We start from the raw sequence: 21,305 nt of genomic DNA, 5'->3' as shown, positions 1-21,305 counted from the left end.
CCTGACAGTGAGGAGTTTCGCCAGGGGGACGTAGCGCGTGGTGGGAGGATCACGCTATTCCCCCCAGTTCGCCCTCCCCCCTGAATAGGCGTCCCGACTGATCAGAGGAGGCACTAGTGCAGCAACCAGGACACACAGCCACATCCGGCTTCCCACCCGCAGACACAGCCAATGGTGTATATGAAGGGATGCCCAACCAAGCCGGAGGTAACACGGGGATTCGAACCGGCGATCCCCATGTTGGTAGGCGATGGAATAGACCGCTACGCTACCCGGATGCCCTACCTGATTCTAATTTTAACCATAACTCTAAACCCAATCCTAACCCTAAAATAGCGTGGACTATAGAAGTGTAGCCTGGCCAAAATGCCCTCACTTTGTATAGATGTCCTCACTTTCATGGTGGTTCACCTGGTAGAGCTTGTAACACATAAGATGGAGTCCTTACCGCAGCGGCCTGGGTTCGAATCCAGCCCGGGCCCTTTGCTGAATGTCATCCTCTCTCTTTCCCTGCTTTTCCTGTCTTTCTCTACTATCACTATCAAATAAAGGCGGAAAATGCCAAAAAAAATAATCTTTAAAAAAATTAATCCTGTCCTCTCTGTAATACAGGGACTGACATAACACACATGCTTCTTGGTGAGGGGTATGGTTGTGAGCTATAAAAGTCTCACAAGCCACGTTCGCCTTGGTGCTAAATACTACAACACGATGGCATACACCGCCTGTAACCTCAACTCCAAAGCCCGCATGAGAACCCCTCAAGAGAAGGAGTAGAGGGGGTAAGAAAGCTGGAGAGAATTACTCAGACTGGGCACAAATAAAAACGTGGCTCCTCCACCTACAACTGCTCTTTGTTTCTCATTACTAAAGTAGCTCTTACCGTTTTCACCTTTTAGCCAGTCTCCTGCTCACAACTGATTTTGTTATGAAATGAGATCAAGCATTCATTCATTCTTTCATTCATACGGTAAAACGTAAACACGGACAATGGCGGGCATTGTATGAGTCATCTGTGACACATCAGTTCTGCATTAATATCCCAGAATTTGCCAAATTTGGGGTTGGAACAAAAACGTTGTGGTGTCGAGGAGGAAACAGCGCATGCACACATACTTAGAAAAGTGTTTTTTTTTGTAGATCTGTGCCCCAAATGAATTCGTCTCCAACTACGTTTATGTCTGAAGAACATGTGAGAAAAATCCACGGGGTCGAACAGTTTGTGTAGCAACAACGAACACAGACTACATTTGCTTCATCGGTTTAGTCATCACTGATGACTTTTCTTATAATTAAAAGCTTAACAAGTGTCCCACCTGTGACACATTTAAGCACTAAACTGAAATGTAATTTTCCACTCAACTTTTGGAGGGGCTACTGCCCCGTTGGTGAACTAATTACTAAATACCAACACTTAAGCCTCTCAAGGTGCATGTTTGCTGAGGGGGACAAATAAAACATCGGTTTACAAGTGTCAGAAAAGCACCAAATGGTTTAACAACAGAATAATATCGGCAGTTACTTGATGACATCATTTAAAGAGGTCAAGTGAAGCAGACTGTGTGCAGAGATGGAACTTTAAATCTGAGCCTGCACTGAGCTGACTTCTGTACGATCTGACTGGGATTTTTCATGACGAGAGCACATGCACTGACACTGGGTGTGATTGCATGTGTGTGTGTGTACATGCAGCCGTGTGCATAAGACTATAGCATCAAGTTAAGCTTTGATAGGTCTTGACGCTGCCCTTGCTCTCTCCATCCCCCTTCTCTCTAACCTGGCACTTAGCAAAGGGCTGCAGGATCATTTTACCCGAAGGGGCCGAGCACTCCCTGGCTGGCCTTGGCTAGGCTCCCCCCCTGGAGTCTGGCTGAGCTGACCCCACTCCGGCTACTGACATAGAGCATAGAGCAAACGCATGCAAAAAAAACAAAAACAAATAAACAAAACACAAAAAAAGAACAATTCAAAGACACATGCAGAATTAAACAGTCTGTAATGTTTAAGCACGACCAATCAGACGTGGAAACAGCAAAGGAAGGCAGTCGGTGTCAGCATCTAATCTCCCTGAGGCACACATGCATGTGCACGTATGAGGTGCAAACACATGTGTGTGCACACTCGCAAATGTGAACTGAGTTGCTTCCCTGAGTACCTTCTGGAACTTTCTCATCTCTGACACATGGAGCCCATCACTTCCTCTCCAACTCTCCCTTTCCTATAGTAAACACTCATCTGTATACAATTAGGATGGCAACCAGCCGTCTCGGACAGACACACACACACACACACACACACACACACACACACACACACACACACACACACACACACCAACGTTCTCACTTCTTCACTCAAACCCAAAAGCATTTGCAAATTTCTGACAAACTCTTGCATATAAACACACACAAATGCGATCGGGTCTAATTTCTACTTGGTGCTTGTCTCAATACAGCCTTGAGTCACCAACTGTTTCATCTCTCATTTGTCTGACAAGATTCCTGCATGCACTCTCAAAGATTATGAAAAGAAATAATTTTCTCTCCAAAACCACACCATTCCTTGGGGATTGATTTTTTTTTTCCTGCTGTTGTTTGTTTCTGGTTAGACAAGACCAATGCCTCTAGATCCCGGGTGTAATGCTGGTGAAAATGTCATTGGGCGAAAATAAATAAAGTGCTTTGACCTCTGACCTGAGAGGAAGTGGAGGGATTCTGTGGGGAGTTTTACCAAGAGGCTTCGTAAAAGAGTGTTTTTAATGAATCTCTGGGTATTGTGCATAGCCACAATGTCATCAGCTTTGAAACGCTTTCCACAAATACGAGGGTAATCGGGCTGAAAATCTTTTATCATTACTGTTCTTCCATTTGCATTGACAATTTTAAACTCCATTTATGTCTTTTTTTTCTCCTACATCTCTTTCTAACAGAGTACCAGGCGTGTTGTCACGTGTCTCGGTTGGATTCCTTACCATCAGGAAGAGTAAATACAGATTTAAGAAGATTTGTTTTCCTGAAAATGAATGCCACATGTGCAGGAACTCAGAGTCATGGCTCAGCACAGCAGTTAAGACCAATAAGTAAGTGTGTGTGTGTGTGTGTGTGTGTGTGTGTGTGTGTGTGTGTGTGTGTGTGTGTGTGTGTGTGTGTCTGTGTGTCTGTGTGTCTGTGTGTCTGTGTGTCCGTGTATGAGTAAGTGAGTGAGTGTGTGTGAGAGAGATACAGAGACAGAGACAGCGAGCGAGAGAGAGAGCGTGAGCGAGCGAGCGAGAGAGCGAAAGAGAGAACAAGAGAGAGAGCGAGCGAGCGAGAGTATGTGAAAGTGTGTGTAAATGATTCCAAATTCAGCCACCTTCACTCGAGTCAAGCTGAAGGACCCATGGCTGGATGTGTAGGGAACAATGTCTGGCCTGCCGCCAGTCGTGGCATTACAGGAAAGGCATACAGCTTTAAACAAACAATGTCCTTTCACTGTTGGAGAACACACCATCTAGCCTAATGAACAGTATTATCTTGACAATTTCCTTACACACACACACACACACACACACACACACAAACACACTTCTCCTATGTTCTGGCACAGTGTCAGAGTGCTAGTCAACAGTGTGCCAGATCGTGTCCCTTGGTAATAACTTAATGGAATAATTAATACTTCCACAACTTCCCACAACTGACCCGGCTTCGTAAGTAAAAACAGCAGGCGTAGCACTAAAACCTCTATCTGCCACTGCTGCTTACAAAATATGTTTTCCATTTCCAAACAAATACAAAAGGACAGTGGGGGGCTGAGAGCTTCTGGGAAGAGCGTGGGCAAGTAAAACGACCAGTGTGAGGGGCAGATAAATAAAATCCAACAGCGTTTAGTACCGAGGGGGGCTGGTACACTGTTGTGTGACGGAGCTTGAAATGAACGAGGCCTGACCATGGGAAGGGCAACCCCGACTCTCTAGAGGCAGTACTAATGAGATCAGATGGAAGATAGAAGTTTACAGTGGTCAGTACCAGAGGGACGGAGGCCCTGTGTGGTGGCTCGTGTACGTCTGTCAGAGCAGGCTTTAAGAGTCTACCCTCAGGGAAGCTTAAGTTACCCCTGCAGACACTTATCATAGAACCTCCCTCCTCTTTCTCCTTCTACTGCAGCTGAACAACCGGGACCATTGTCCGCTTCCCGCTCCACACAGTACAGGAAAATACATGGCTGAGATAAAGAATAGCTTCTGTATGGAAGCAACGTACAGTTTATCGTGTTAATCACATCCTGTCAAAATGAATAAACTACCTGTTCAATTCCGACTACTCACTGCTCTGTACAAATCCCAAAAAGAAAGACACTGGGGTCAACTAGAATGAAAGGGCCACTCTTAAGATTAACTAACCTAAACTTATTTCATCCTGGGTCCCTACACTGTACAAATAGCCAGAGCAATAGAAAATTCATTGATAAAGAGAAAAAAAACCAACAACCTACAACTATTTAGACAGCAGAGCTGCACGTGCAGATGGTTATGATCCACACATTTACATTATTTTTTGGGGTATTTTGTATTATTCCTCTCATTGTGGAAACTGTCCCTTAAGAGCCCTCCTATCCTAGCGCAGATGTAAAGCTGCGCTGTCCACACACACACACACACACACACACACACACACCCTATTAATAGAGCTAGTGTTATGGCACCAGGAAAGAATCTGCCACAGTTTGCCCAATCTGACAACTTTCATTATTTATTAATTCCCTCTTTTTTACAAGCTGGAGAATTCAGTAATTTGCTGAGGTCTGTTGGCAGGAGGAGGGAGGAGGAGGATAAGGGGAGTTGTTTTTCCAGCCCTAAGGGACAAAAGGCCCACTCAGGTAAGCGAAAAATGTCCAGCCATTCTGTATCCTGCCTAGACCACCTCTTCTCATCTTTCATACACTTTCCCAAAGCTCCCTCCACCTCGCTTGATTCCTGGTTATGTTTATTGCGGTTAGACACTCGGAGCATCCTTCGGAGGAAAAAAAAAACAGTGAGCATAATTTCACAGTGGACTTTACTTTTATGGCCAGGCAGTGAAAGCACACCCTGAACTTTCATGGAAGACCAAGCCCCTACTTAAACTCATTCACTGGCTAGCGTCTCTTTATTCCATTAACTATCACTATGCTACGCTATCGATTCTTATTGACCTTATTGGCCACATTAGCTGCCGAAAAGTAAACCTGATTACATTTACACAGGCTCTCTCTCTCTCTCTCTCTCTCTCTCTCTCTCTCTCTCTCTCTCTCTCTCTCTCTCTCTCTCTCTCTCTCTCTCTCTCTCTCTCTCTCTCTCTCTCTCTCTCTCTCTCTCTCTCTCTCTCTCTCTCTCTCTCTCTCTCACACACACACACACACACACACACACACACACACACACACACACACACACACACACACGTAGATGCACAAACTGCCAGTAGGGTTTCAAAGTACAGAAAACCCACAGTGATTGGGCTGTTTGCTGGGGGTTAAATGACTGCTGCAATGGGTGATGGAATTAACTGTTGCTGATGGAAATGAATATTTAGTATTCAGGATCACATATTCCTGCACATTAGAGTGTACCCAATGTGCCATTATCTAATTGGCATCGTTCAGAATTGCTCTATAATTATGTATATGCCTACCTTTATCAGCAAACCAAAACCATTGCAAAGCATTGACTGTTTTCAGAATAAGTGGGCATGCGTCATTATAGCCCAAAATGTTCAGAAGTCTAGATGGCATCCTGTATTGCCAAATGCAAATGAGCTCAAGTCATGCAGTGATTATACTATACTACAGTGGTATTCATTAGTGTCCTGATATTAACACTTTACAGTCTGTGGACCCTTAATAAACAAAAATGGATGGAAAAAAAACAGCCTCCCCATCTAAAAAACTTGCAAAATGCCAGCATGACTTAAGTACTATGCATGGGGTTAAGGTTCACAGGTGAGCACAGATGTGTGCAGCCAAGTTGCCAGTGCTGCATGTGACAGTGCAGTGTGCAGCAGCAGCCTACAGTAGGGGTGAAATGATAACCATACATTACCTCACTCTCATTACACTCAGAGGGGGCATCACCATGAATGGCCATCTGGTAGCGGCTGTACAGTGCCACCGACTGCTCATAGGATGCCATGAACTGAGGGTCCTCAAAGCTGGCCGGCACTAGCCTCACCTTCAAGTATGGGGAGTGGAGGGGAGGGATGGATGAACGGGGGGGTAGGGTTGGTAAATTAAGTGGATGGATAGACAATGAACAAGAGGACAGTGAATGGACAGCAAGACAAAAGATGGCATAAGAAGAAAAAGGAATGAGAAAAAAGGACAAAGAAGGAGAGGTGTTTTGGAAGCTTTGCAAGGGGAATGGACAGGTAGGGGAGTCAACAACAGATGACAGGATTTGCACAATGTTAAACAAGTAATTTGACATCTACAGGTTCCCACTGCAGCACCTCAGTCGCCCAGTTCTTTAGGCCAGCAGTTCTCCCTGTAGATCAGCATCTTACAGTTATTTTTACTTATTTAAAGCAACAATCCTGAAGACTTAAATGCAAACAAATGCCCTTTTTGATACTTTCTATGGCTGGTGTATTCAAGACCATAGCTAATCCGCATATCCAAATCAATAATGCTTTTGTTGTCGCTCATCCTGATGATGGACCGGACTTTCCCAGGAAAAATAAAAAATAATATGGTGCATGGTGTTTTACACCCTCATAAAAGCAGCTAAATGTGGAAGAATAAGGATGTGTCTCCAGTGGAGATTTGTAGGGGGGAAAAGAGGCACTGCTTGTATTTTTGTATTATCTTTTGTGGAAAGGTCATGCTCTTGACCACTTTTAGTCATGAGTGCTCCACCCTTTTGCAAAGTCAAAAATTATTACTGTTGGAGTCAGAAATATCTTTTTATTTGACATAACATCTGTGGACTATTATAATATCAATAAAAAAAGAGCAATGTAGCGCTTTTTCTGACATTGTGAAACTTATCTCCTCCCTGCAGTGTTGCTTTTGAACAACACTAAACAACACTAACTGGAAAAGCTCTCCGGTGAAGGTAGTGGTGAGTTTGAAGAAGAAGCAAAATATCTGCGGCAAATTAGCATATATGGCAGACCAAATTCATGGAAGACCTTTAGCAGCAGATACTACAATATCAATAGCCAAAGCCCAGATTCAATTTTTTGTTGTTGTTGTTGTTATTATTGGTTGACAGTTGGGAAAGTTCTTACGCTATACAACTAGCAACGCTTTCATTTTGAACTGATCTCTGGTATTTGGGTTAAGTTTACCAAAAAGGACACTTCAGAATTGTAGCTTTAAGCAGATTGTGGTTAAAAAGGGGAAAACTAGATGCAAGCGTCAGGAGACTGAACAGCACAGTATTGGGATTTCAACTTTGTGGGTGTCCGGGACTCTTGAAGATGAGGCTAGTGCACTGCCCAGCTACTACCAGAGATCTTGCAATGCTATGGACCCCCTTCAGGGTAAGGATGAGGTGGTACAGTCACCAGACACATTGTTAGTGTGTATGAGGTGACACAGGATCACAGAATTATATGAGCACAGATGAAGTGAAACAGGAGAATATTCATGCCAGCAATAAATAATATTCAACAACAGAGGTTACTTTCAAAGTTTAAATACAAAAGGAAATGAAAATGGATCATTGCGCTACTGCTTAATGATACATTGAACTAATACCCCAGTTCTGCTGGTTATTTAAGTGTGAAGGCACAAAGCAGGTGGGGGCTCCACACGGAGTCAACAGGGACAGCAGTCAGTGGATGGATGCCGCTAACTAGGTGCCCCCCCAAAACCAAAACAACTCATTAAAAAAAGCCTGACAACCAACAGGGGCCAACACAGACACCTGTAGAAACACTGCTCTCACCCATGCCGTATGGAAACATCTCCCCCTTCATTTCCTTCTCTCTCTTCCTCACTCTCTCTCTTGACATGCTAGCCGCTAGCCTTTTCCCTCTTTAAATGTTTCTTCAGTTTATTTTATCTTATTTGTGTATTCCGAACTCTTTCCAGTCTGTTTTACTTTGAAGGTCCTACCTACATTGTGATCCGTTTCTTTATGCCTCTAAAGGCCTTGGCCATTAAAAATGAATTACATTTTTTTCTATACTTTATCAATCCCCCACTGGGAAATTCTTTCCCTGCATTTAACCCATTCTAGCTGTGTAGCTAGGAACAGTGGGCATCCGCCGTGCAGCGCCCAGGGATCAACTCCAGTTCGTCTTGCTATGCCTTTGTCAGGGGCACAAACAGGAGTATAAACCCTAACATGCATGTCTTTTTGATGGTGGGTGCCAGAGCACCTGGAGAAAACCCACCGCAGACATGGGGAGAACATGCAAACTCCACACAGAGGACGACCTGGTTTCCCCCAGGTTGGACAACCGCGGGGTTCAAACCCAGGACCTTCTTGCTGTGAGGTGACAGTGCTAACCACTGGGCCACTGTGACACTAATGATAATATACTTAAATAAAATATAAAAAATTCAAAATAAAAACAGATGATGAATAAAACAATACACTATAACACTAGCTAGAAATAATTGCAACTGTTACAACAATAACATTGGAGCATACAAGACAACACAAAGAAAGCTTTGAAGCTGAAAAATAACACAAAACAGCATTGCAAATGAAAGAAAGTCAAAAGCAATATGCTTCTGATGCTCCTAAGGGTACCTCAACATGTCCATCCTTACCCGCCCTCCCTACGCCCCTCCTTTTTCTCACTCCTCTCCCTGGGTAACCCTACAGCAGGTTGACCTATGACTCAACACCCTCTGACCTGGCTCTCGGAGGGCTTGTCAGGAGGGTCCTTGTGAATGGCCATCTGGTAGAGTTTGTACACCTGGTAGGAGGCGTCGAAAGAGGCTTTGAACTGTGGACTAGGGGGGTTGGAGCGCACTAGCCTCACCTTCAAAAAGAGGACGGGCAAACATGGGTTAACATCAAAAATGAGACATAGGAGTTGGGAAAGATAAGTGGAAGAATAAATATTCCCGAAAGAGGGACACATCATCACAAATCGAAGAGAAAAAGAGTGTGAGAGGAGAAACAGGACAACGGGTCCACATGAAGACGGACAAAAACACACCCTCTAAATTCTGCCAGTCAAGTAAATATTGAGCAGTTGGCTGACTGCTATGTCCACACTGACTTTAAATCCACAACTTGCAAAATGAAAGCTATTATCTATAGCTACTCAATCACTGCACTCTTGGTACACTGCTATTTCCTCATCTATTCCTCTTTCAGGTAAGGGGCCTGCCGTTCACCACAGCCGTACCTTGATGAGGAAAGATGAACAACACAGAAAAGGGGTGTGTTTGTGTCCAATTCCATGGTGACAGAGAATACCAAAAGCACTTGCCCTCACAATTAACTCTTTCAATATGAACTTGTAAAAGTCACCAGAGGAAAAAAAAAAAAAAAGATCATTTGACTCATCATATTTTCAATGAATGTGTGGTACCGTTTCCAGTGCTTCACCATGTTGCCTAAAACCTGAGGCTTGACTTACCACTCCAGATATAAATTCTTGTCTTTGTCAACAGTGCATCAGAGTCTGCAGGACTTTTTCTGGTTGCACAGATCACATGTGCTGTGGAGACAAGCCAATCAGATATTTTCTTTATGCTATGCAGCAACCCGCAACAACTTGTGTTTTTTTCTTTTTAGCCTAAGGTGCATATCACCTTGGCATAAGGATGCCCACAACCTCAACATGCAGGACATGTCTGCATGTTTTCAGGACAAAAGCATAAATGAAGGCTCAGGGGAGGATTATAACAAAACTATATTAGGAAAAGTTGTTTAAAAAGAATAACTAGCAGAATGTTGTCAGTGTCACACAAATTATAGACGCAGTCACCTTTCACATCCTCCAGCTCCATTCTAATAAACCATCTTTTGGTTTGGAAACTTTGTTGGCCAGCAATCCTGTGCCATATGAATCCTTTGGAAGGAGATGATAAAATTGAAACTGGGATTTATTTGAGTTGGACCTCACTGAGCCTCTCAAATGACCCCTTGGCACCCACATCCCTTAGCCAAACAAAGACGTTTGGGCCGTTACACAGAGGATAATACTAAAGAAAGGCTTTTGTAATTATGTTCTAAAACTCCAGAGATATCCTTTGATAGGCTGAAATCATTTTGTTCAGCCAACACTGCTGCAAAGCAGGGATAGTCTGGCTAAAATGAAACTCTCATAACAGACTTGCGATACTACACTAACATAATTATATTGAACCGCTAAAGAATGTTGAAATATTGCCACATAATACTGGGGCTTTGGTTGACCTTTAATTAAAATGAGATATTGACCTTCTAAGGCTTCATCTGAGAAACTTTTGCACTGGATGTAGAATTCCAAGACTTCATATCCAAGTGTGTTTAAATTTAATAAGTAAGTAAGTAAGTAAGTAAATAAATAAATAAATAAATAAATAAGACATACAAGATGATCTACCTGGCTAGCTACAGCAAGCATAGAAATGGGAGCTGATGGCCAGGGGGACTTACTGAGAAACCTGTACATATGTAGATATCGTCAGGAGAGAATAAGTAGACTCCTGACTGGGTAGTGGTGCTCAGTTCCACACTTACATGAGGTGCCTGAGGGGCTCTGCATCTTATGGATACACTGACCCCTGGTGGTGGTGAGCTGATCTACAGCCCAGGAAATAACCATTACATACATCCAACCAAAGCGTCAGTTCACTGCCATTGATCTAAAATGTTCAGGCAAGGCATATGGGCTGGCAGTAAGAGTCCCTCTCTCCCCTGAATGTACAAGGATGATCAAACACATCAGTTGTGTTTGTAACAAAGTGGTGCTGGAGCACTTTTAATTGCTATGGTGTAAACACCCGTTTTGATTTAAGATATTGCTTCAAAAACTCTTTCGCATCCTCTGTAAGCCCTCAGCTCTCTCATTTTTGGGACTGATGTCTGAAAAAGAGAAACTCATTGCTCTGTTTACTATCAAAAATCTCTGCTGCAGTCTATTCAGCCATGTGTTGCACAGTGAACAACAGACTGGGTCAAACACGGGCATCTCTCAATTATCTGACTTTCAAAACGTGTAATTAACCTTCTTTTGCAACGGAATAACCTTGTATGCATGCTCGCTTAACGAAATTGAATGATAACTGCCAAATAAACTAATCCAACTGTAATGAGCTGACTGGGAAGAGGTCTGGTATATCTACTCTGGGAGTACAAACAAGAGGCAGACAGTGCTGGGCTCATCATGACATCTGGCCCATGTCTCAGTCCTGACCAAAAATGACATCACTCCACCAACCCCAGCTAAGAGTGTTCGCCAGGTTGCTTTCTTAACCATCCCTCCCCTGCCAAAAGTTCATTTCCCTTGTCCTCCACGCACACCGAGCTGGGAGCTGTGGTTTTCATGTGATCAGCAGGGTAACCAAACCCAGTGTGTGCGGTGTGCCTGTCATTTGGTTGAGTTCATATTCAGAAGAGGTGGTTTTTCCACTCTGCTCCGGCCTGCCATCCTCCCCACAGAGATAAACACATGGTGAAGTCACTGGGGCTAGGGGCAAGGGCTCCCTCAATCCAAAATTTTATGCTGGGTGATTGAAAACATTAAGAAGAAGAAAATCAATTTGAAAAAAGATACTTGGATAGGTTCATGTTTACTCCTAGTCAGTCTATGGGGCTTGGTGCTGTGGTGAATTCAGACCAGCTCCTTTTACTTTCTGCTCACCTCAAGGCTATGAAGAGGGCTGTCAGGCAGCATGTCACTGATGAAATCTTCTAGAGGTCTGGGTTGGTTGTTCCGGGCGGGGATGATGGGAGCAGAGACTCCACTAGCCGCCTGCTGCCTCATCTGCTCCTTCTGAAGTCGACGCGCCTTTCTCAAGTCTTTGGCCTTGCGACATGGTGGTCTAGTAGGATCCGCTCCAATCCCTTTTTCCCACATGAGCAGACAAGACAGAAGTGGAAGAACAGGGAGATGGTTAACAAACGACAGAGCAGAGAGCGTTTATAAAACACAGAAGAGATAGGAGGATGGGGGAGAAAGGTCCCAAAGTGTGTGTGTGTGTGTGTGTGTGTGTGTGTGTGTGTGTGTGTGTGTGTGTGTGTGTGTGTGTGGTTGCGCGCGGAAGTAAAACACCCTCCTTACTTCATTTTAATTCCAATTACATGGCATTTCCAATGCATTTAAAGGTGAGAAAAAAAGGCTTGAAAGAGGAAACACAAATCATATGAATTTCTTTCTCTTTTTTTTTCTTATTCAAGCTTTTCCTTCTAGAAGAGAACAAGTTTCCACTTTATGGTGCTTTCAGTGAGAGAGGTGGTAACTTTAAGGTTGTGGCCACTAGTGTGTGCCACATTTGGAGGTGATTTTGTATTCCCCCCAAAAAATAGAAGAAAAAAAAAATAGAAAAGAAACCCCACAAAGACCTAGTCTCCACAGTGAGGAAAAACAGCTCTGTGGAATTCATTTTCTTGTTTCCCCTGCCTCAACACTCTTCACATTACATCATGGCTTAGGAGGCTATAAAACAACATGGGCTATATTTGTTGACTCAAACTAGCCCGGAGCTAGCTTGTATACGGGTGTATGGGACACGGTTTGGCTCAAACGGACATCAAATGGGTCATTTTTCTCACAGACAGTGGAATAGATATGAATGTGGTTGTTATGGGCATATCAGCAGGTTGAGGGAAACAAGTCGTGCCTATATCTGAGGTTTTTATATTATAAACAACATATCTTTTCATACAAAGAGGACCCAGAGGTTTGCGTTGTAGTCTGAGGGCCGAACAGCTAAAAGAACCACACTTTTCTATTGAAACACACAGCCATACCGCTGCAGTGCTTTTCTAAACAGCTCAGACGAAACACTTATTTGGTTGCTTAAAAACCAACATTTGAATACAAACCCACATACTGCAGACAGATAAATGTGTACAGCACCCACAACCTAATCTCTCTCCCCCGTTCCTCCTCCACCTTCTAGTCCTGGGCTCTTGCCAAGTCTTCCATCGCTCTGGGCATCCCATGTCAACAGTTTACACGCCCACATCCTGTTTGGAGCAATACGGAAACGAGAGCCATTTCCTCCTTGTCCCCCTGCCAGCCGCCACCGCCAGCTCGCTCACTCACCAAGTTTCCTCTCAACCTACATCACAGCCTAGAGTAAAATGTCTGCACCTCAGAAGAGGAAGAGGAAACTTTGGCCCTGGAAAGAAGTTCAGTCCCAACATTCAATACGCGTAGAGTACAGTTTGAGAGTCTCTACTGTCTCTGCTGTCGGGTGTCTTGACTGCCGAAGCTCAAACCACACAGCACAGCCTGTCCTGTGCAACATATACAGACAATTATCAACTGTGATAAGCAGAATCAATCATTTTCACATATTCACCTATAGTTCTCAAAATGTAGAGCTAAACTTAGATATAGACATAGTTCTTATTGTCCTGCAGGAAATTTGTTTTCACTGCCAGTACATGTACAGAAACATACAGATGACCGCACCGCAACGTACAGACATACACACAGATACATAAACACATAACATTAGCTCACACTCACAAAATGTGAGTGAATGTTATGTGTTTATAGCACACAGGCTGACACTGTGGCACGTTAGTTGTCCTAGAGCCAGTATAACATTAACAGATAACTGTATCGAGAGAGCTGGAATTTGCAAATGCATTTGTGGTAGTACTTTTGTATCACAAAACTCTTTTTGTGAACAGAGGAAGTATGAAAAAGCCAAAAAGTCTATCTGGTAATTGTTTTGTGAGGAACATTACCTGGTTTGTGTATCATCTCATTCACCCTGCTTCCTGTGTTAGTCTTTAATGGTGAATGACTGGAGGGAGAAGAGGGAAAGCTACTCAGCATAAGCAGGGGGATGTAGCAACATGGGACCAAGGGAATGACAGTGCAGCCGAACGGTTTTCACTAGCATCAGAATAAACATGGTGAGGTCAAGACAAACCGGTCGTACAAACACCTCCAGGAACCAGAACCAACGTCTGGACTCTGTCCATCACACTGTTTGACTAATTCACAAACACAGCAGCCCTTATCTACTATTATCCTGTCCACAGGTCTTTAATTGACTCCAACTCTGCTTTCTCTTCACACAAACACACACCATTTACCCTCTTGTTCCATAAACGCAATGTTGAGGACAACGCGTGTAGCTGTGGTGAAGATAAAGTCTGACAGATCTGTTCCTGTGGAAGACAGATGCTCCCACTCCAGTAGTTAGCACTCCATAAAAACGATGGTACTCCTCCTCCCTACTTCCCCCATGCACACATACAACTCTCAAAAGGTATGCTAGGAGTAAACTGGCTAAAAGTGACACACAACCCTCTCACACACATACACATAAAACAAATGCACAAGCTTATTTTCCTGTGGGGGAAGGATGTTCTCTCATTAATGGGGTAGTGCCACTATAACGTTAACATCTGGGGGTAAATCCTGGCATTTTATAGGGAGAACAAATACTACCTTAGGAAACTAAGGGGCGTACCACTTTCTACAACATCCCCACTCTAAAATACACCCCATCCAGCTGTCAATTATCATAACTAACAGATACACATATTTGACCAATCACTGATTAGGCACTTTAGAATAGACGATTATTCATTTATTTCATGCTTGTGTAAATGTTAAGTCCACCTGTGTTCTGCTGAACAACAATAAAGACCAGCAATAAAGTGAGTCCTATTTTTTCAAATCTACATTTAAAATGTCCCCCCCTTTTTTCTCCCCAATTGTACTTGGCCAATTACTCCACTCTTCCAAGCTGTCCCTGGTCGCTGCACCCCCCCCACCCCACCCCACCCCAGCCAATCCGGAGAGGGCTACAGACTACTACATGCTTCCTCTGATACATGTGGAGTCGCCAGCCGCTTCTTTTCACCTGACAGTGAAGAGTTTCTCCAGGGGGACATAGCACGTGGAAGGATCACGCTATTCCCCCCAGTTCCCCCTCCTCCTCCCGAACAGGCACCCTAACCAACCAGAGGAGACGCTAGTGCAGCGACCTGGACATGCCCACATCCAGCTTCCCACCCACAGACACGGCCAATTGTGTCTGTAGGGATGCCCGACCAAGCCGGAGGTAACACGGGGATTCACACTGGTGATCCCAGTGTTGGTAGGCAACAGAATAGACCACCACGCCACCCCGATGCCCATAACTCCTTATACTTGATTGGTTTGTAGACGGGCGTGCATCTGACGTTGGGGTGTTGACAATTCGGCAGGTAGCCTTCTATTGATTTGAATTAATGGAGAACAATGAATGAACAGATTCATTTTGTTGCCACTATAATAATATTATTAAAGCATTACTACCAGCAGCACCAACTCCAAGCATAATACTCAAGACTAGACTATATTTCTATTAAAAACTTGGTCTCCTCATCTCCCCATATGCTACCGCGGCTCATTTTCCCTTTGCCCGAAAGTCCGAACCATCCTAAAATGTTGCCACACTAGTAACGAAACGAACCACAGTTCAGTTTGATCCGGACTGAGACCACCTCTTTTTGTCGGACCAAGGTTTGGCTGTTTGGTCTGGACCGTGGCCCAGGGGAGGTTTCACACCTGTAAATTTGGTTCAGATCAAACTGAAAAGTCTGAAAGTCCGGGCCCAACAAGGTAGGTGTGACAGGGCCCTAAATCTGAAACCTGCCCAAAGCCATAAAGAGCTCCAGCCATAGAGCTGAAGAACAGCTACGTCCAGGTGTTTTCTGTTGAACGTGAACAAGGGGGTGTGGGGAACTACAGGCTCTGACATGGTAAATCTGCCCTGCTTCCTATACACTAGCTTCCAGAAGACACTTGTTGTTTGGAGAGCTCTGAGGAAAAATGTAGCGCTGCAAACTTTCTTGTACTCTTACAGTTCAACTGCAGTATGTAAAAGAGGAGGAATTGGCCCCTCTGAAATTTTCCTGTGTGCATGTGTGCGTGCCGTGTGTGTTTGTCTGCATCTAAATTTGAGTGCCAACAACACATCTGCCAGACTTGTTCCAATGCACATCTTCACCTTTATGACAAACGACCATGGGGCCTATTCTCATTAGGTGTGAGCAGAAAAAAGGAACTGAGTTGTGAGATATGAATGGTTGTTAGGAGAGCTGTTTCCTGTGTCTAATAAGAGTTCAAAAGCCATTTGCTGGGAGTATTAGTCTTTATCTCTTTTGTTACTGTGAGCTGTCTGAAGACATCCTGTACTACAGAGTAATGAGGAGAACACCACAGACAGGATGGCCCAACTGCATTCATTATTGAAATACATAGGCAACACTGGCATCTCTCATCCAGCTCCAGCAGAGAACCTATTAGCCTACAAGATGAACAGTGACATCTTCTGGCAGGCAGTAGTATCTAAACTGCCTCAGTACAAAAAAAATTCAGTTGGAAAATGTACTGAAAGTAAATGGCAATAGTTACGCATGCTGCAAACCAGCTTTTATTTTCAAAATATACTCCCTGCCACAGGTATAAAGCTTTTTAAGTATTTAAAGTGATAAACCCTACAAGAGCCACGAGGCAACAAACACCACAGTGGTAAATAGTATGAGAACCAGGGTAGGTGGAGGATGTGAAGATGGTGGGGGATTCAGGATTAACTACAACTGTGGCATGGGTATAAGAACATCTATGAGGAGCAGAGGCTAATGGTAAAATGGTAAATGGACTGTATTGTATAGCACTTTTCTAGTCTACGGTCCACTCAAAGCCCTTTACAATGTATGCCTCATATTCACCCATTCACACACATTCATACACTGATGGCGGAGGCTGCCATGCAAGGTGCCAACCTGCTCATCAGGAGCAGTCAGGGGTTCAGTGTCTTGCCCAAAGTCACTTCGACATGCTTTCTGGAGGAGCCGGGGATCGAACAAGGAACCTTCCAATTACTAGATGACCTGCTCTACCTCCTGAGCCATGCCGCCCTCAATCTAATGTGTAGCAGCATGGCAGTAAATTGACCAAAGTTAAAGCTAAAATTTTGGAGGATTTTTTTTTTCATTTTTGCTGCAGTTAGCTGATGTCTGCTGAAAGACATTATTCAGAGGGCCATTTGCATTCTGAAAATAAAAATGGCTGGTAAATCAGTGAAGGACATCAATTCAGTATTCTGTGACCTTGAGGGGCACATCAGCTGGTATCAAGTAATCTCAACATAAGCAGCAAGGCAACTAGGTTCCAATCAGGATAGGATCCGACAGGTTACCTGGTTTGGGGGTTGTGACAGGTGGTCTCCCTGGGACAGAAGCTGTATCTTTTCTGGTTGACTCTGGGTGTTCTGATATGGCTTCCCCAGTCTCTTTCTCAATATCTGTCACAGCAGGACCCTCTACTTCTGAGACACAAACCTTGGCCACCTGCCGTGGTCCCACTTCTTCAAATATTGAGTCCATGGGCTCCCCTGAAAAGACACACAATCAGCATCTCATACTAGACAGTGGAACGTTAGTACTCATGTAAAAATACAGTTTGAAGTATATTTATGGGTGTAAAATTAAGTAATCAATGTAGTAACAGTTTCCAGGTGGCATTTCCTTGGACACAGAAACACTATATGGCCAAAAGTATGTGGACAACCGAACATCACACCCATTATGTGCTTGCTGAACCTCTTATTCCAAAACCATGGGCATTAATGTGTAGTTGGTCCCCCTTTGCTACTATAACAGCCTCTACTCTTCTGGGAAGGTTTTCCACTACATTTTGAAACATGGCTGCTGAGATTCGCTCCCATTCAGCCACAACAGCATTAGTAAGGTTGGGCACTGATGTTGGGGAGAAAGTCTGGCTCACGGTCGATGTTCCAAATTCATCCCAAATGCGTTGGATGGGGTTGAGGTCAGGGCTCTGAGCAGGCCAGTGAGATTCTTCCACACCAGACTCAGAAAACCATGTCTTTATGGACCTCACTTTGTGCACAGGGGCACTGTCATGCTGAAATACGAAAGGGCCTTCCTCAAATTGTTGCCACATGTTTGGAAGCACAATTCTCTAGAATGTCATTGTATGGTGTGGCATTAAGTTTTCCCTTCACTGGAACGAAAGTGCCGAGCCCAAACCACAAAAAACAGCCCCAGGCCATTATTCCTCCTCCACCAAACGATACAGTTGGCACTTTGCATTCAGGCAGGTAGCGTTACCCAGGCAACCGCCAAACCCAGATTGGTCCTTCCGACTGCCAGATAGTGATGCCTGATTCATCACTCCAGAGAACGCATTTCCACGGCATCGTTCCAGCGGACACTTTGCATTTAGCAGAATGATCTCAGGCTTGAGTGCGGCTGGATGGCCATGGAAACCATTTGATGAAGCTCACGATGAACAGTCCGTTTTCACTTCACAATAACAGACTTATAGTGGATCAGGGCAACTTTTGCAGGGCAGAAATCTGACCAACCGACTTGATGGAAAGGTGGCATCCTATGACATAGTCATGTTGAAAGTCACTGGACTCCTCTGTACGAACCATTCGAATTGCCAATGTCTATCTATGGACATTGCGTGGCTGTATGCTTGATTTTATGCACTTGTTGACAATGGGTGTTGCTGAAATACCTGAGCCAATAATTAGAAGGGGTGTTCACAGTCCACATACTTTTGGCCATACACACACACACACACACACACACACACACACACACACACACACACACACACACACACACACACACACACACACACACATATATATGTGTATATATATATAAACACATGCACAGAGGCCATACAAGTCATAATATATTCTGGCCCTCGCACATACATATACATTCTCCTTTTACATACATATATTTTCACTCTCACAATTTATTTTTATTCTAACACCCAGACATTTTCACTCACTCCTTCATACATTTTACTCTCATATTCATATATTTTTAACTAACACATTCATACATTTATTCATACATTTCACTCATATTTATATATTTTCACTCACATTCGCTCTCATATTCATATATTTTAACGCACACATTAATACATTTTGCTCTCATGCACATGCAGTCAATGTATACATTTGATATCATAAATAATATACGTATGTAAGAAGAAAAGGTATGTATTTCTATGTACAGTGCATCCGGAAAGTATTCACACCCCTTCACTTTCCCCACATTTTGTTATGTTACACCTTATTTCAAAATGGATTAAATTCCTTTTTTTTCTCATCAATCTACACACAATACTCCATAATGACAAAGTGAAAAAAGGTTTTGTAGAAATTTTTGCAAATTTATTAAAAATAAAAAACTGAAATATTGCATGTACATAAGTATTCACAGCCTTTGCTATGACACTCAAAATTGAGCTCAGGTTCATCCTGTTTCCACTGATCATCCTTGAGATGTTTCTACATCTTGATCAGAGTCCACCTGTAGTAAATTCAATTGATTGGACATGATTTGGAAAGGCACACACCTGTCTATATAAGATCCCACTGTTGACAGTGCATGTCAGAGCAGAAACCAAGCCGTGAAGTCAAAGGAATTGTCTGTGGACCTCCGAGACATGATTGTATCGAGGCACAGATCTGGGGAAGGGTACAAAAAATTTTCTACAGCTTTGAAGGTCCCGAAGAGCACAGTGGTCTCCATCATTCGTAAATGGAAGAAGTTTGGATCCACCAGGACTCTTCCTAGAGCTGGCCGCCCAGCCAAACAGAGCAATCGGGGGAGAAGGGCCTTGGTCAGGGAGGTGACCAAGAACCCAATGCTCACTCTGACAGAGCTCCAGCGTTCCTCTGTGGAGATGGGAGAACCTTCCAGAAGGACAATCATCTCTGCAGCACTCCACCAATCAGGCCTTTATGGTAGAGTGGCCATACGGAAGCCTCTGCTCAGTAAAAGGCACATGACAGCCCGCTTGGAGTTTGCCAGAAAGCACCTAAAGGACTCTCAGACCACGAGAAACAAGATTCTCTGGTCTGATGAAACCAAGATTGAACTCTTTGGCCTGAATGCCAAACGTCATGACTGGAGGAAACCAGGCACCTCTCATCACCTTGCTAATACCATCCCTACAGTGAAGCATGGTGGTGGCAGCATCATGCTGTGGGGATGTATTTCAGCGGCAGGAACTGGGAGACTAGTCAGGATCGAGGGAAGATGAATGGAGCAAAGTACAGAGAGATCCTTGATGAAAACCTGCTCCAGAGCGCTCAGGACCTCAGACTGGGGCGAAGGTTTACCTTTCAACACGACGACCCTAAGCACACAGCCAAGACAACGAAGGAGTGGCTTTGGGACAAGTCTGTGAATGTCCTTGAGTGGCCCAGCCAGAGCCCAGACTTGAACCCCATTGAACAGCTCTGGAAAGACCTGAAAATAGCTGCGCAGCGACGCTCCCCATCTAACCTTACAGAGCTCGAGAGGATCTGCAGAAAGGAATGGGAGAAATACCCCGAATATAGGTGTGCCAAGCTTGTAGCTTCATACCCAAGAAGACTTGAGTCTGTAATTGCTGCCAAGGGTGCCTCAACCAAGTACTGAGTAAAGGGTGTGAATACTTATGTACATGCATAATTTCAGTTTTTTATTTTTAATAAATTTGCAAAAATTTCTACAAAACCTTTTTCACTTTGTCATTATGGGGTATTGTGTGTAGATTGATGAGAAAAAAAAGGAATTTAATCCATTTTGGAACAAGGCTGTAACATAACAAAATGTGGGGAAAGTGAAGGGGTGTGAATACTTTCCGGATGCACTGTATGTGTGTATAAGGGAATGTATGTATGTGAGAGGGGCCAGAATGAATTATGGCTTGCATGGCCCCTTACGTACATGTGTGCATCACACACACACACACACACACACACACACACACACACACACACACACACACACACACACACACACACAGATATATATAATAACTTTGTTAAAAGAAACACTCAACGGTAGGGAAAGTGCTCAACAAATAAGGAGCAAAATAATCCAGTGAGTCAAGTAAATTCTTTCTGAGACAGTAAATGATTTTATGAGACTTGATGTAGTGGGGTTCTGTGGCAGTGATCTCTTGTTTTCATCACTTAGGATCCCATGTCAAAATAAAACTGCTCTTTCCAGAAATGGTCTCTAAATCCTTGTTTTTATCAACAATATTTTTTTTCTTTTTCTCTTATTTCCTTCAATTAATCCCTCAGCTATCTATTCTCCTATATCTCCTTTTGTCTGTTTTACTCTTCCATCTTAACTTGCACTCATCTTCATATTATTACACAGAACAAAATTA

General features: G+C 43.7%; 1 protein-coding gene across 3 annotated transcripts in view; it reads right to left on the bottom strand.

Annotated features, from left to right (window-relative positions):
- The window catches only part of LOC130122411 (arginyl-tRNA--protein transferase 1), a 76,486-nt gene that overhangs the window by 38,124 nt on the left and 17,057 nt on the right, over window positions 1-21,305 (bottom strand). The window contains exons 5-7 of one of the 3 annotated variants that reach the window (XM_056291312.1): window positions 17,284-17,478; window positions 11,769-11,971; window positions 8,823-8,951 (exon numbers count right to left, since the gene is read on the bottom strand). In XM_056291312.1, coding sequence (XP_056147287.1) covers window positions 8,823-8,951; window positions 11,769-11,971; window positions 17,284-17,478 — 527 coding nt within the window. Of the gene's footprint in view, window positions 1-6,055; window positions 6,185-8,822; window positions 8,952-11,768; window positions 11,972-17,283; window positions 17,479-21,305 lie in introns of all 3 variants that reach the window. The other 2 variants (XM_056291313.1, XM_056291314.1) reach the window with 2 other exon arrangements.

This window comes from Lampris incognitus, chromosome 13 (assembly GCF_029633865.1).
Source record: "Lampris incognitus isolate fLamInc1 chromosome 13, fLamInc1.hap2, whole genome shotgun sequence".
In the NCBI taxonomy this organism is placed as follows: Eukaryota; Metazoa; Chordata; class Actinopteri; order Lampriformes; family Lampridae; genus Lampris; species Lampris incognitus.
This window is presented reverse-complemented; position numbering and strand designations above follow the sequence as displayed.